The 16,499-nt window shown below is 48.9% G+C and overlaps 2 protein-coding genes across 3 annotated transcripts in view; one reads left to right on the top strand and one right to left on the bottom strand.

The window, feature by feature from the left end:
- Positions 1-221: 221 nt before the first annotated feature.
- On the bottom strand, positions 222-5,094 carry SNU13 (small nuclear ribonucleoprotein 13). Its single transcript, XM_068142564.1, has 3 exons — positions 4,966-5,094; positions 4,009-4,129; positions 222-1,919 (listed from the first exon to the last, which is right to left on the bottom strand). The coding sequence occupies exons 1-3, from the start codon at positions 4,966-4,968 to the stop codon at positions 1,657-1,659; spliced, it is 387 nt and encodes a 128-aa protein (XP_067998665.1). The 5' UTR covers positions 4,969-5,094; the 3' UTR covers positions 222-1,656.
- Positions 5,095-5,146: 52 nt separating this feature from the next.
- Positions 5,147-16,499, top strand: part of LOC137443142 (coiled-coil domain-containing protein 134-like) — a 52,531-nt gene continuing 41,178 nt past the window's right edge. Inside the window, exons 1-8 of one of the 2 annotated variants that reach the window (XM_068142566.1) lie at positions 5,147-5,263; positions 5,979-6,102; positions 11,456-11,529; positions 12,200-12,305; positions 12,846-13,049; positions 14,297-14,427; positions 14,891-15,005; positions 15,797-15,913. In XM_068142566.1, the coding sequence (XP_067998667.1) occupies positions 5,147-5,263; positions 5,979-6,102; positions 11,456-11,529; positions 12,200-12,305; positions 12,846-13,049; positions 14,297-14,427; positions 14,891-15,005; positions 15,797-15,913 (988 nt within the window). Of the gene's footprint in view, positions 5,264-5,978; positions 6,103-11,455; positions 11,530-12,199; positions 12,306-12,845; positions 13,050-14,296; positions 14,428-14,890; positions 15,006-15,796; positions 15,914-16,499 lie in introns of those variants that run through there. The other variant, XM_068142567.1, reaches the window with a different exon arrangement.

Consider the following 16,499-nt stretch of genomic DNA (forward strand, 5'->3'; position numbering starts at 1 on the left):
CTAGTGAATTTTCATTCCCCAAATGCCCTTGTTAACTTCTCTCTTGGCTTGCTAGCCCCCAGGCACAGTATGTTCCAGGCTTTAGATGATTGTGGCATCTTTGTCTAGGTTATTAGGTCTTCCTCTTAGCTTTTGGGTTGTTTTTTTTTTACTACCACATGAAGTAGAATTTTAAAAGGCATGGTGATGGAAAGCTTCAGAGCAGAAGAATTAAGACAGTCTTACTTGCTCAAGAATCTTTTATTTCTGCTCCTTGTGTGCTTTGTGTTACATCAACTGTCTTGGCATGGTACAGTAGGGCAAATCCTTGGCAAAGTCATGGTTTTAAACATAACTAGCTGAACAGTCAGCATCAGTAGAAAGGAACAGCAGCCTTTCCAAACCTCATACAAAGAGGAAGACTCAACCTTTGTATGAAGTTCACAGCAGAAAAGGTATTACTAGATGTGATTTTTCTTTAGTTTCTGGTGAGCCAATTTAATCCAGTTTGAATGTACTAAAGGTATGCAGTTAGTGCCTCTGGAGAAACCTTACAGAACTTACTTTTTCCCTTCTGTTGTTGAATCTATTGGTCTTTCCCTGCTTACTTTGGTTTGACATCCTGCAGTAGAGGACAGGTTTGATCTAACTCATTCCAACCCAGATGTTTACTACTCTGCTCAGAGCAGGAAGGGGATTTATTATATAACATAAACACAGGCTAGCTCCTAAAACCCACCACTAATCCAGAACCCTGGTGGTGCTTCATGCTTTTCCACAACATTACATTATTTGACGTTCTCTTCTTGAGACAGAGGTTGAGTCCTCTGAAAAATTACTTGGTTTCTGTTGTCTTGGCCATGCCTTCTACTGCACTGCTGTAGCCTTTAGGCAATCTCTGAGCAGCTCAGCTTTATACCTAGGAACGCTTCAGTGACTTGCAAATGCTTCCCCAAGGGAGTGACAATTATTACATTTGGCTTCATCAGTGATTTTATTTTTCTTAAAAAGTCAGTATCCAAAAATAAGTGAGAGAGGTGCACAGCTGTAAGATTTCTGCTCCCTGTGCACCCCTTACAGAAGTCTCTTCTCTGGCTTCGAGAAGCAAAAAGGTTGTGCTATGTGTACTTCTGCCCGTGGCTCTGTCTGCTGCTACACAGTAGCTGCTCACTGCCTCACAAAGAGTCTAGGCTGCTCCATCACTGAAAACTCCAGCTGCCTGCATGCACCCCTGTGCAGGAACCAACACACCTTACCCTCAGTAGACAACCATTCAGAAACAGTTACTCACACCTGTTAGAGGCTGAAGCTTAGCAGAAATACTGCAACACATAGGAAGCTCCTCAGTGGGTTAAAAAAGCCCTGAGCAGACAGACATGGAAATAAGGGGGGGGGGGGGGGGGGGGATATTTTTTTAAACCTTTAAACACCAAATAAGAAATACAGTTGTAGAATCACTTTTCAAGAAGTAATGCAAGAAGGATGAATGGGTTGGAGTGGAGTAATGGAAAAGAGGGGGGGAAGAGAGGCAGAAACACTAAGAATTAATTCATAGTTACACAGTTCGTTTGGTATTTTGAAATGAAACACAGATATCAAAACTATGGTTTCAACTGAAGCTAGACATCAATTCCCTCTGACTCCACCTTCCTATTCCACACACAAACTCATGGGTGTTTAAACCAACAGTCTTTCTATTGCTTGCTGGACAGACTGGATCTGAGGCTTTAGCTGTGATCCCTCCTTGATGGTGATGGAGCAGGCGATGACAGGCCGGGAAACGCCACAGGCCCGGCCCAGCGCTTGCTTGGAGCGCACAAACACGTAAGGTACGTTCTTGTCCTCACAGAGAAGAGGGAGGTGCAGGATGATCTCCAGGGGCTCTGCATCTGCTGCCATCACAATGAACTCTGCTATCCCTCGGTTCAATGTTTTTGTGGCTAGGAAAGAAATGGAAGAGTAAGTCTAGGTCCTTCTGGAAGACACATCTCATAAAAAGCAGCTTTAGGGGATACCAAAATTTGGTCTGAACAAGGAGATCCAGTGGTAGCATGAGGACAGGCCAAAGGAAAGTGGCAGCTATAAGGCCAAGGACAGGGTTACTTGCAGGGTTGCCCCAGGTTGCCTAGTGCTCCCCTCGAGCACAGCTGAGCTTCACAAAGAAGCAAGGCCAGCCCAGGGTTGCTGATAGGCAGGGAGCTGGGGCACACCACAGATGAGGATACTGGGGGAGTGTGGTGGTGAAAGAAGTTCAGTTCTCCTCCACCCCCACCCCCCAAACCACAGCTAACTCAGTCAGAGAAGCAAAAATGGAAGGGCTATATTTACAAGCAGAATGAAATGCCAGTGACTATATACACAATATACAGTATTTACAGTATACACAAAAACATACAGCAAAGAACATAACACAGAAAACCTGCCCCTCCTCTCTGGAGGAAGGTCTCCCCCCAAACCCTCTTCTCCCCCTTCCTCCCTTTTTTCCCAAAAAGGGTTAGAGAGAGAAGAGTAACTATTAAAGGGGAAATTCTGTTAGCTCAAAGCATATGCTAAGGGAAGAAAAAGAATTAGTTTCTTATCTTGTTAGTTGAAGGTCAGCACCAAGCTTGGAAAGACAAACCGCTGTCCGGCCTCAGACTGAAACAGACAGACTGAGACACAAACTGAACTGAAAAATTGCATTCCCACTGATCTACCAATGAAATTCCTCTAGAACTATCTTTGGTTTTCCTTTTTACACCAAAACATTCAGGTAGAGTGTCCCAGTAAGTGTCCCTTTTAAAAGGCATAGCCTAAAACTGTCACAGGGAGTTGGGTTTGTTTAGCCTGGAGAAGAGAGGTGGGAGTCGGGGCAGGGATATAGCTGCTTTCTTCTGTGTTAAGGAGACTACAGAGAAGATGGAGCTAGAACATCCTTGTGAGTGCACAGGAAAAAGAACAAGGTGCAGACTGTAACTGTTGCCTCAGCAAGATTCCAGGAACACACTGGAATTTTATTCTATCTGCCTGCCCCCTCATGAGAGGGGATTATGCCACAGGACAGTTTTTAATCTTGGAGACTTGGGGGGGGCGTTAAAGTTTGACTGGGCAAAGTGCTGAGCAACCTGATCCAACTGTGAAAGAAGGAGCAGGCTGAGCTTCAGGTCCCCTCAAACCCAAATCTTGTTATAATTCTGAACTCTCCAGGCATCTGGTAATCCCAATGCCACACCAGCAGGAGCAGGGAAGTCATTGTGCCCCTGTACTCTGCATTGGTTAGGCTGCACCTTGAGTACTGTGTCCAATTCTGGGCCCCTCAGTTTAAGCAGGACATCGAGACTCTTGAATGTGTCCAGAGAAGGGCAACAAGGCTCGGGAGAGGCCTTGAGCACAAGCCCTACAAAGAGAGGCTGAGGGAGCTGGGGTAGGTTAGCCTGGAGAAGAAGAGGCTCAGGGGTGACCTCATTGCCCTCTACAACTACCTGAAAGGTGGTTGTAGCCAGGAAGGGGTTGGTCTCTTCTCCCAGGCAACCAGCACCAGAACAAGAGGACACAGTCTCAAGCTGCACCAGGGGAAGTTTAGGCTGGAGGTGAGGAGAAAGTTCTTCACCGAGAGATTCATTAGTCATTGGAATGTGCTGCCCAGGGAGGTGGTGGAGTCACCATCCCTGGAGGTGTTCAAGAGGAGATTGGATGTGGCACTTGGTGCCATGGTCTAGTCTTGAGGTCTGTGGTGACAGGTTGGACTCAATGATCCTCGAGGTCTCTTCCAACCTTAGCAATACTGTGATACCACTAAAATATGTATGATCACGGGACATACACCAAGAACAGCCTGGGCATCTACCAGACTTGCATGTAAGTGTTAAAAACTGTTAAAAAGATTACATCTGCAGGCTAGCTAGAGGAGGATAGAGAGGGACATTAAAAGATCCAGATTTATTTAGTGTTAGTGCCCCATCACTACAGAGGAAAGACAAACTCTAGTCACAGCTTCTCACAGACTCCTTGCCACGACTTCTACCACTCTTTGCAACACACAGGTCTCACCTTCATTGGCTCCCTTGCGTAGCTGCTTGTAGTTGCAGGATTGCTGCACGAGATCCAAGAGCGTTTTGGTGAGCTGTGCATCAGCCAGCGGGTAAGCTTTGGGGTTCACTTCTGCCTCACTCTAGAGAAAGAAAAAACCAGAGTGTGAGAACAGTAGCAAAGGGGGTTTTGTTCTCAACAACACTACGCAGGCATGATGTACACCACATATACTGACCACTGAAGTCACCTCGCTGTTCTCAGTCGCTCTGCACAGACAGTGAAAATCTCATTGCAGGATCTCTATGCCAACAGCCAACTCACACCCCACAGACTAGCAGCAGTGAAGTTACAGGGCAGCCCTCAAGCATTTGCAACCACGGGTACTACATAAAATGCAGCATTTCGGCGCACAAGAAAAAAGCCCCTGCAAGCTCAGACATGAATTTTAAAGCGATCCGAGCAGAGCAGATGTCAGGTTTATTTCTAAAAATTACAAGTAGCTCCTAAGTGTTGACATCAACGACGTAGTGGAACGGCAACAGAGTCACAAGCCGCATTAACGAGCATGGCTCCAGTTCCCACCACTGCAGCCAAGGCAAGGGCTCCAGGCACCGGCTAGCGGCGATCCCACGCTGCGCCGCTCTGCCGCCCGCCCTCACACGCGGCTACAGCCCTGCCAGGCTGCCGAGCACATGCTCCCGCTCCCCACGGGGTACAGTGTGGCCGGGGACTAGGGGCCGGGCAGGGCCGGCAAGCCGAGTCCGCCGCCGCTATGTAGCCCCAGGGCCGCCAGCTCCTCGGGCATTCTCCCTGCGGGGCAGCGTGTCGAGCAGGAAACCTACAACCGGCCGCAGCCCCGCCAGGCCTCCACGCGTTCCCCACCCCGCAGCCGCCGGCGGGGGACAGCGTCTCCTCACTCCAGAGTCCCTCAGCAGGCGCTCCCTGAGACGGAGACCGGCGCCCAGCCCCGCTCACCATAGTCGCGGCCCGGTCGCTCCTCTGGGCCCGAGCGCGTGCAAGGGACGGAGGCGCGAGCGCTCCACGCCGGAAGTCAGGCGGCCGCGAGCGCGGGGCGGGACCATCCGTGGCGCCTCCAGTGCCTCCCTTCCCCTCCCGCATGCGCAGTGCGGCAGGGCGCGAGGGCGGCCGCCCGGGGATGGCGGAGGCGCGCGCGCAGCCCTGCGGCGGGCACGGGTGGCGCTGGGCGGTGCCGCTCCGCCCGCCGCTCTGCCTCGCCTGCGCTGTGGAGACCCTGGGCGACGGCAGCGCCTCGGTGGGCAGCGCTTGCTTCTGTCTCCCCTTCCCGGGCGTAGGTCTCCACAGAGATGCTCAGAGGGAGGGGAGAATGCGGCTGGGAGAGAGCAGGCTGTGCGGCCTGGAGAACAGGCGGCTCTGGGGAGACCTTGCAGTGCCTTCCAGTACCTGAAGAAAGCTGTTTGGTGGGGAAGAAGGACAGTTGTGTGAAACTAGAACAGGGTAGATTTAGGTTAGGCATTAAGAGGAAGCTCCTAAATACTGCAGCAGGTTGCCCAGTGATGTGGTTGAGGCCCTGTCCCTAGAGATAGTCGAGGTCAAACCTGAGGGGGTCTTGAGTAACCTGTTCTAGTTAAAAGATGTCCCTGTTCACTGTGGGGGGGGAGGGTGTGTGGCAGGTTGTCTTGGTCATGATGACCTTTGAGGTTCCCTTCCAACTCGATGTATGCTATGATTCTGTGATAGCTCTCTGCTGCTGCCAGCCAGTGGCAGCTTGGCCCCTCAGAGCTGGCACTGCAACTCTGCTTGGATGCCCCCTCTCCTACACTGAATTTGGGGCTAGGGCCTGGCTGGGTGTATGGTGGTGCTTGGCTAAGTATCACCTTGGCACTGGGCTCTCTTGGCATTCTTGAACACCCCCCCACACACACACACACCCCACCCCCAGGTGGAAGGAGCAGCAGGGGGCAGGGTGGCTTGTGCTTAAGCACTAACTGGCTGTTGTCTGATCGCAGCTGGTGCGCAAGAAGCATGTCCTCTCCCGCCTCCAGGATGCCCTGGCCTGGCAGGCCCTGCCAGTCGTCCAGCTGCTGGCACCGGACGAGAGGGTCTGCATTCATTTGATAGGAACACTCTTTGGTAAGAGGTCCAGGGCCACAGCAGCTGACTGCAGTGAAAAGGCAGTTACCTGGTGTTGGCTGGTTGTGTACATGTGAAGTTTCTCCACATCTGAAGCAATAGACGAGGGGGTGAAAGGCAGTGCAGTTACTGCCTTTGCATGAAGTGCTGAGGTTTTCAGCATACCCCTTTGCAAAATCTGTTGTCTATGCAGGAGCTATGATGGGTTTCCTCAGCAGCAATGTATGACTGCTTGCACACTCCAGGATTTGTATTTGTACAGACAGGAGATAAAGTCCTATCCAGAGGGACCGGGATGGGCTTGAGGGGTGAGCCCAAGCCAGCCTTACGAGGTTCAACAAGGCCAAGTGCAAGATCCTGCACCTGGGTTGGGGCAACGCCAAGCACAGATACAGGCTGGGCAAAGAGTGGCTCAAGAGCAGTCCTGAGGAGAAGGACTCGGGTGTCAGCTGACAAAAAAATCAACATGAGCTAGCAATGATCACTGGCAGCCCAGGAGGCCAACCATATCCTGGGTTTCATCAAAAGAAGTGTTAAGCCTCAGGATGAGGGAAGTGACTCTTCTCCTCTGCTCTAGTCTCATGAGATCCTACCTACAGCACTGTGTCCAGTTCTGGTGTCCCCAGCATAAGAGAGACATGGAGCTGCAGCAGTAGGCCCAGAGGATGAACAGAGGGATGGAGAATCTGTCCTGTAGGGACAGGCTGAGAGAGCTGGGGCTGTTCAGCTTGGAGAAGAGAATGCTCCAAGCAGACTTTATAGTGGCCTTGCTGTACCTGAAGGGGCCCTACAAGAAACTGGGGATGGACATTTTACAAGGGCTTGTAGTGATAAGATGAGAGGAAATAGATTGAATCTTGAGGGGGGCAGATTTAGACTGGATATTAGGAAGAAATTCTTTACAGTGAGGGTGGTGAGACACTAGAACAGGTTGCCCAGGGAGGTTGTGGATGCTTGTCAAGGTCCGGAGACATTAGATGTCTCAGTCCGGAGACACAGTCCTTTCAAATATTCCCGTGTTGTGAAATTAGAGGCACAAATGAGGCCAAAGTATCAACAGCTAGACTATTTATTAGATAAATAAAGTGGACATAAGAAGGGGAGAGGGAGAAAAGAGAGAGGGGGAGAGAGAAGAGGAAAGGAATTATATTACCACACCCCTCATGCCCCCCAAGACAGTTAAAGTCTGTGGAGGAAAGGTGCTGCAGGAGATGTTGGGTTTGTGTTGAGGCTTGTGCTGGAGAACAGCTGTGGTCCTCTGGGGAGATGTTGGGTTGATACAGGAACGGTGCTGAGGCTCCTCTGGGCAGCCTGGGTCTGTAGAGAAAGGGTGCTGAGGATTTGGCTGGAGCTGTGGTCCTCCGGGCAGCTTTTCTCCGGAGCAGCATTGTCCCGGCTTTCTCTTCTCAGCGGCCTGGCCCGTCTCCTGTGTTTTCCTTCATCTCCGTTTTTCTCCTCTGTTTCTCTCTACAAACCAGTAGTTGCTCAAGTCTTTTATGCAGTTTTTAGTCCTTAGGTATGTATTCAAATATTGTCCCTCAGGAATTCCAGTGGCAGGAAATAATCCTTAGGTTCTGTGTATTGCTGTGTGTTTGGGCAAGATCCTGGCTGGAGAGGGGGGAATCTCCGTCTACCCCGTCTCCATCCAGACAAGGCTCAGGAAACAGGTGGAGATTATCTTGCCCTAAAGGTGTGATGGCTGGGTCCTTGGGTCCATTGTTGTAGTCCCGTGTTATCACGATGCAATCACAAGCTGATTTGCATCCAGGATTGGTGGACAGGATTCTTTCCACCTGCTTTCCAGTGGCTCTGCTATCACTTTATCTTTGTTGACTCACATAGAGAGAGACAAACTTATTAGACTCTCACAATGCTCCCTGCCTGTGGGTGTTCAAGGCCAGGTTGAATGAGGCCTTGAGGAATGTGGTCTAGTGGAAGGGGTCCCTGCACATGGCAGGGGGATTGGAACTAGATGACCTTTAAGGTGCCTTCCAACCCAACCCAAGCCATTCTGTAATTAATAGTGAGTTTAGGAAAATACATGCATTTCTGGAGAGAGAATTCTGGGATGAGCACAGGCAGAAGAGAGGGTTGACAGAAGTGTAATGTGAAGAGATACAGTGTAGTATATACCCAGTCTTACTTGTGGGGAGATGGTGAATTTGAGGTCAGCCTGAATTTTGTTGCAGTGTTTGCTCATGCTGTGTGCAGATCTTTCCCAAAGTGTAAGGATGTTAATGAGGATTGTTCAGATGAGGCAGGAAATGAGTAATTTCTTCACCTGCAATGTCATAACATTGTTTTATTTGATTGAATTTCTGGGAGGTCAGAGGGGAGGTAATTTAATTGGGTTTGTTGAAGCAAGTGGTTTGGTGTGGCAGAAGTGGGGGTCTGAACCAGGTGCCTGATGCTGTAGGTGCCTGTAGCTGGAAGGAACTGGAAGGTAGAGGTTCTAGTCACTTGTGGTGTAGTAGGCAGAGGCCTGTTTTAATATACCAAAGTCTTACCCTCATGTACAAATGACTTGTAAAGTGGTGCCTTCAGGGTATCATAGTATCAGTCAGGGTTGGAAGGGACCACAAGGATCATCTAGTTCCAACCCCCCTGCCATGGGCAGGGACACCCCACACTAGATCAGGCTGGCCAGAGCCTCATCCAGCCTGGGCTTAAACACCTCCAGGGACGGGGCCTCAACCACCTCCCTGGACAACCCATTCCAGGGCTTCACCACTCTCATGGTGAAGAACCTCCTCCTCACGTCCAGCCTGAATCTCCCCACCTCCAGCTTCATTCCATTCCCCCTAGTCCTATCACTACCTGAGATCCTGAGCGGTCCCTCCCCAGCCTTCCTGTAGGCCCCCTTCAGATACTGGAAGGCCACAATTAGGTCACCTCGGAGCCTTCTCTTCTGCAGACTGAACAGCCCCAACTCTTTCAGTCTGTCCTCATAGGGTCAATTTAACGTTGGGATAGTTTCCAGATGCTTTAAACTCGATGCTCACATTCGGTCTGAGGATTTTCGGTGCTGTGGAGGGAGGAGACTGGTCACGAGTATTAGCATGAGTGGAAGATAGGAAGGGCAAGTCAGAGCTGGGTTCAAACTTCTGCCATTCTGGAGGGTTGCTTCAGGGGTCTGCCGCTGGGGACGAGCGGTGAGATGGTTGCAGTACCGTTTTTGCTTGCCTAGGTGGAGCCATTGACTTCAGCTCTGCAGTCCAGGCAAAATAAGCGAGAGAGCCGGCTAAAGCCTCATGTCCCTGTGCCCTGCTTGTGGGGATGCCTTTTGCTGTACTCCCGGAGAGTATCCTTCCTCTGACACAGCCAGGCTGATGTCCTGTGAAACAGGGGAAACAAAACAGTTCTGGAAGAGAATTAGAAACTCTTTTTACAAGAAGGCATTCCAACACTGGCAGTCACAAGCAGGAATGAGTTCCATGACTGTGGTTTATCTTTCAGGGATGTTGCATACTGTGGAAGACAGCAGTGCCCTGGACCTAGTTGCAGAAGGTGAGAGTTAGATGCCACATCTCAGCTACTGACAGTTTGTAAAGGGAGGCTGTGTCTTGTCTGATAACTGTTGTAAGATCCTCAGCCTCTGCACAGCTTGAATTGGCAAGAGCTGCTATTTGCTGTCAGTGCAGCAATGACAAGCAGACTGTTCCAACATTTGGGGCCAGAGGAGTGCCTGCAGGTGTAAATATTTAGCATTTCTCTCACAGGTTCTGTGCCATGATTGGGTAACAGCAGTAAACAGTGTCTCATCCGTGTCATCTTTGGACCTGGCTGAAGCCTCAAAGCAAATGGAAATCCTCCTATAGGCTTCAGTGAGCTCGGGGATCAATTGCTTGCTCCTCAGGACAGAGAATATTTGGGATTTACCTGTACAGGCTGCAGAGTCCTCTTTGTGCAGTCCTTCAGATGTCAATGAAATTTGAAGGAAAGCAACACCTACAGGGCTGTCAGAGGAATTTCTGCAGTCCAGTTAACCTTGGACATCTCTGCTGAGCCTAGTGACATTAGCTATGCAATGCCTTCCTCCTGTCCTGCCATGAAAGATGGAAGGAGGCATGACCAGCTCCCTCAGTTTTCAGGCACTTGCTTGAAGTGGTGTTGAAAAGGTGACAAGTCTTTCTGTCATGTTTTCAGTCTGTTGAGAGAGGGATGCTCTCAAACAGAGGAATTCTGCCTTAGTAACAACCTAACTCTGGAAAGTTTGTAGAGATTCTGAGAGTTCAGGGCAAGAAAGAGCCATTAGGCCATCCATAAATCACCTCAAGATGTCTCTCTGCTAAGATGTGTAATTCTTTAGCTAGCTACACCTCCAATACTGCCCTGGGTATCCCAAGAGAAGTCTCTGGTGGTGGTGTTCTGTGATGTTCCCCTAGAACACAAAAGAATAGAGTGTGTTTTTCAAGGGAGTCATGCCATGACAGCGAGATACCTCCAAGACAGCCTTACCAAATCCTGTGGAGCCATGTTCTGTACAGTGTCTCAGCGAAGGGGCTATTGTCAAACCTTTATTTGCTGAACATTCAGGCAACCAAGTTCTTAAAATACCAGAAGAAGAACTTTGCTCCCTAAAACTGGTTCACTGGTATAGGTGTGGAGGCAGAGGCAGTCTTCCAACAACAGGCAACTCTGTTGTGATTTTGTTAGGGAAACCCTGGTGATGTGCAGCCACTGCCTGGTAAAGAGTTTCTTGCTGACTCTTTGTGTCAAGACAGAGCAGTCCAAGTTCTTACAGTTGCAGTGAACCAAGGATGAGAGCCCTTGCTTGGGGCTGAGGGGGTGATCAGTGCCACAGAGGTGGCTGAGGCCTTGCTTTCTGGCAAGGTCTATAGGATAGCTGTAGCAGGGAGGAATGGCTGCCCTGTAACCTCAGAGACAGTAGCAGCTGGAGGAGAGGCTCTTCATCTACATCTAAGGATGCTCAGAGTTTCAGTTCTGGGATCTCCTCTGGAAAGATCTATTTGTAGAGGTCAATGTTCATACTGTAAGAAATGCTCTTCAGTTACCAGAAATGTTTATGTTTTCAATCTAGGGCTTTTTTCCCCTTCCCTTCCTGATTCCTTTTGTTTACTTGGTGTCCTGATGCTCACTTTGGCACCCGCAGTTCATTTCCATGCTTGGTTTGTAGTGCAGCTAGAACAGGGCTGCTGTCCCTGCTGCAGGGAGCTTGGGCTGGGCTCTCAGCAGTACCAGTGCTGGGAATGGCAATGTTACCCTGCTCACTCAGCACCTCCATGCTCATTTAATCTCTCAGCTCTTTGCTCACTGGTCTGCTAAAGCCCTGTGGAAGATGGATTGTGAATGCTCCTGGGTGTGAATTACTGATCCTGTTTCTTCTGCCTAGTTCTGGTGCGGCTTCTGGTTGAGCTGAAGTCAGAACAGTACTTAGGCTGCATTTTGGATGAAAGCCAAAAAGAGGTCAGTGAAGATGAATTCTCTGTACTTCCTTTCAGTCCCTCAGAGGTTGAAGAGATGGGAAGGAGGGGCCCTGCAAGTCTGCAGGGACTGTGCTGGGATGCAGACTCTGCTGCAGTGGGATGTCCCAGTGCCAACTCCCCTGCTGTGATTTTGGCAGTGATGGTGTCAGCCATGGAGTTTTCCTATTGTTCCCATGATGCCTTACAGCCATATGGCTTCAGAATGTTCTTCTGAAGCTATGTAGCTCCATCAGATTCTTATCTTCCTATCTTAAGTTTCAGTGATGTGAGGAACCCTCACAAACTGCGATGGGCTGTGGGCTCCTGCTCTTTTCATTCCTAAGTTTGTGGTGGTCTCATAGGGAACAAAAAACTGGGAAGTAGTGAAAGTGGGGAGAAATTCAGCTGGTTCCTCTGCTCTTGTAAGAGCTGGAGGGGAGAGGGAGGAAAAGGAGCAAAAAGCCAAACCTTTTTTTTGATCATTAGAAGATATTTTGGAGACTTTGTGGTGCATTCAGGGTTTTCCTGTGGTGTACACTAAGTGGTGAATACAATCCAGCTCAGGGAAAGAGCCTGTATGTATCACCAAGAGCTTGCTGGTTTGGCTGCATTTCTGCCTTTGGACAATATCTTCACCAGTGAAACATTTCCTTTCTCTGACTCCTCTACAGCTGTGCAAAGCAACTAGCATGAGAGGCAGCCTGCCCACATTCACCCTCTTGGGCAAGCTGGCAGATGCTATCCCAGGCTTTGCTGATGTACTGGTGGTAGAACACAGTGAGTAATGTCTCATAACCTACTGAAGAGTCCTATTCACAGCCCTAATACACATATGCATGCCTGTACTCCCCTGTGTGAATTCCTGAAGGTCACACAAGGAACTCATCCAGAAGTTGGAGTGGCATTCAGCCTCCTGGGTTGCAAGTCAATGACTTCATAGCAGGCTTGTCATTGTGCTTTTTGCCAACTTGGCAAAAACAGCCTTTGTGAACTGGGATTTATGGTCTGCCTCACAGGCAGCACACATTTAGTTTTCCTGGTTCAGCCACTGACCAGCAACCTTAGTTGCTTGTGGAAGCAGCTGGAATGATGGATCTTCATATGGTGAATAGTAAGCCCCTCTAGCCATTTATTACTGTACCTTTGCTCAGAGGCACAAATGGTGATGAGCACATCATCCTGATTGTTTGCCTTCATTAATCTGCATGCCCCAGGCTGCCCAGTGGCCTTGTGCAGGGTTTTAAGGGAAATTGGTGGGTGCTTTTAAAAATGCAGCTCATTGGTGTGAATGTTTTCTGCTTCTGTTCCTCACCCTAGGTAATCTAGTGGATCATCTGCTGAGGGGCTTGATGTACCCAAATGAAGCCATAAAGGCTGCTGTCTGCTACTTGTATGGCAAGCTGTACTCCTCTTCTGTTGGCACAGAAAGGCTCTCAGCACACTTTGAAGAAAGGCTCTGTGGTCTCTTCTTGAATACCTTGGGATGTGCACAGACAAAGGAGCTGCAGGTTAATTGTTTGGGTAAGGTGATGCTGAGAGAAACTGCAAGGCGCAAGGGAAGGCTCAGAATGAGGAAGAAACCCTTGGCTGGTTTAAATGCTCTAATGTGGTTTGTACCCTAGGGGAGCTTTTTGCTGCTTGTCTGAAGCAGTCAATCCTTTCTGTTCCTCCATGGCCCAGACCTGCTGCTGAGCTCCCCCAGCCCTCTGTTGTCCTTTGAGCCCCACATTTGCCTAGCAGCAAATGAGCAGAGTTTCTTCAGAGCTTTCACTGTGACCTGGTCTGTCTCAATTTGGTGTTTCACCCTAGGAGCAGATCATACCTTAAAATATCTGAATGCAGACACTATGCATGGACAGGTGGGTTTTAGAGAGCAGTGGGATGGAGTCTATTGAATATGGTCTTCAGATAGGGGGCTTCATATTGTTTACATTAGAAAGCTAGTGTGGAAGTGGCACTTCCTTGTGTTTATGCTTCCAGCTGCCCTTACTAGCTGTTGCTGTGGAGCACAAATTCAGCCTTTGTGACATTACCTGCATTGTAAACTACCCAGAGAGTTCCTTTCTGTCATGGGAGGTAAGCAGGAACTGGATTGCTCCTCAGATCATCTACTCAGCTGCTAGAAGTGGATGGTGATTCCTTTGAAAGTAGAATTCTATAGCTCAGGCAATCCCACCTGTGAATTTGTACTGACATGTCCTGATGATTCACATCAATACCTGCAGCAGGGCTCTGCCCATTGATACTTAGAGCTTTTAGGTGTGAGTGGATGTCTTTTAGCTAAATACAGCTGTTTTGATAAGAGCCTGTGAAAGTAGAGGGAGAAGATAAATGCCAGTTTGCCAGGAGGTAGTCCAGGGAATATGTCTGGTTATTGCTGGGTTGCTGATTGTACCTTGGGGAAAAATGCAGGTCAAGAGCTCTCCCAAGAAACAGTTTAAGGAGTGGGTACTGGAGTGCAGAAGATGATGCAAGTAGAGTGCTCCTGAGCTCATCTGGCAGTGCACATGCATGACTCTGAGGTGGAGTGGGGAGCAGATCAGACCCTGCAAAAAACATCAGCAACAAGTTGTTGCAAGGCACAGGGCTCAGGGCAGTGTCTGGTGATGCAGTGAGAAGAAGCTCTCTGAACTGGAGGTGAAAGCCTTTGTTAGAAGTGCAGGAAAGGGGAGGAAGTTGCCAACAAGTCCCAGCCTGTAAATGCTCCTGTGTTAATACAGTCCTTGCTATGTCCAGTATGGTGCTCATTCTTCCTGCTTCTTTTGCAGGTTTGCTAAAGGAGCTGCTGAAATCTGACCAATTTGTATCCATTCTTATGAGTAATTCAAAGACAGAGGAGGAGTCTGAGAGCCCTGACTTTTTGGAAGGAGAAAATCCACTGCCACTTGTTCTCAAAAAGGTGATTACTGAAGTAAACTGTTGGTAGACATAAAGAGCTTGCTGGCCCCTATGGAATATCTGAGGCATTGGAGTGTGCTGTTGCCAGGAGCAACAATGGAGGTTGCAGTGGGAAATGGGGGCCACCCTCACCTCATTCCTGCATTGTGGAGGGGGAAAATTTTAGTCCTGGCCTCAGCTGGTTTTACTCACAGCTGAGTTCTGATACAGCACTTGTAGTGCCAGCATGACTAAGCATGGCAGCAGAGCTATTCTTACTCATAGCCTTCTCTGTTGGAGTTCTCATTTTCCATTGAGTGTATTTGGTCCAATGTTTTATCTTGCCTTAGCAAGTTTCATCTGTGAAATATGTGTCAAAGGAGAGAGATCTTTTAGGAGATGTTTTAAAGTGCAGAGGAAACTGCTTCCTACTCATATCTGCATAGTTGACTTCCTCTCTCATTTTGACTTTTGTTTCCCAACAGCTTTTGTTGACCAGAGATGAGCTGTTGCAGGCAGCAAGTTCCCACTGTGTGGCTGCAGTGCTGGTTCACTCTCCCAGCAGATATGCTCCTGCTTTTATCCATGCAGATGTCCCAGGTGAAGAAATGCAGTAGCATCTTACTGTTCATCTCCCAAGGTTGAAGCACTCCCTAGCTGTTTGTTTTAGGGATCAGTCTGGCTGCATGAAGCCACTGATGACATGAATGCAGTGGCCAGTAAGAATGGCTAATGGGATTTTAGGAGTAGAAAAGGAGAGTAACTTTTCAGCTGAAAGTATAGAAGCAGCTGACAGTAGTCAGAATGGAGTTTCCACAGAAGGAATTTGGACAAGTCCTTGAGGTCAAGGTCCTTCTTGCAGGATCTTAAATAGAGGCCTAAACAGACTGGGGTCCATCTTGCCTCACTGAATATTGTTAAGTTTGCACAGGATTTGGTCTAGGATTTGGCTTCAAGATGCAGCTGTGGACGATGGTTTATGATGTCTATGTAATCTCAAAAGGCAGAAGTGCTTCCATTTTCCACATTCTGTGGGAGATATAAAAGTTCTGAGGGGAAAAAAGGGATCAGTGCCTCTGTGCTGCAGCTTGCTTTGTGGCTTTTCATTTGTGCCAAAGGCCAGAGCCACAATTCAGCTCCTGCCTGTTGAGTCTGAGAAGGTGCCTGTGGGACTCTGCTCTCCAGTCACCTTGTTTTGAAGGCTAGCATACCCCCCAGCATCTGCTGCTTTCTCCCTTCCTGCCATTTCATAATGCAACTCATCTCCCTCTGGCTGTTGCTAGGTTTCCTCCTTTTCCTCTTCCTTCCTCTGCTGTGTTCTAGGAGCAGCTGTGCCGTGCTGTGAGCAGACTGCCTCTTACCAGGCTGACCTTATTTGTGTGTGTTTGCAGAATTCCTCTTCGAGTGTCTCTCCTGCAGCAGTGAAATTCTCATCTGGTCAGTGTACTGCTGCCTGCTGCTGCTCACTGAAGAGCGCCTTTTCTTCTCCAAGTGTCACACAGTCTATGGTGAGTCATCAGCCTCCCTGACAGAGGGACTGCAGTAATACTGTGGGCATTTGTTGTGCCTCTAGCTGAATTTCAATGCTTTATACACACAATTCTCAGGCAGGATGGATAGAGGGTTGCAAATGAGTGCCTATCAGACATGTTTATGATGGCCAGCATACTTTGAGTTTACAGTGTCACTGTCCTAATAGCTTCCTGATGAGCATGCATTTGTTCTAATAACCACTTGTCATGAGTCACACCACCAGATTTACTGTTGAAATGGAATGGAATTGGAATGGAATGGAATGGAATGGAATGGAATGGAATGGAATGGAATGGAATAAAATAGAACAGGTTGGAAAAGACCTTTGAGATCATCAAGTCCAACCTATCACCCAACACTATCTAATCAACTAAACCATGGCACCAAGCACCCCATCCAGTCTCTTCCTAAACACCTCCAGTGATAGTGACTCCACCACCTCCCTGGCCAGCACATTCCAATGGCCAAACACTCTTTCTGTGAAGAATTTCTTCCTAACATCCAGCCTAAACCTCCCCTGGCCCAGCTTGAGACTGTGTCCTCTTGTTCTGGTGCTGGTTG

The sequence above is a fragment of the Melanerpes formicivorus genome, unplaced genomic scaffold (genome assembly GCF_026170545.1).
Source record: "Melanerpes formicivorus ecotype bairdi unplaced genomic scaffold, bMelFor1.0.p_v2 SCAF_8, whole genome shotgun sequence".
In the NCBI taxonomy this organism is placed as follows: Eukaryota; Metazoa; Chordata; class Aves; order Piciformes; family Picidae; genus Melanerpes; species Melanerpes formicivorus.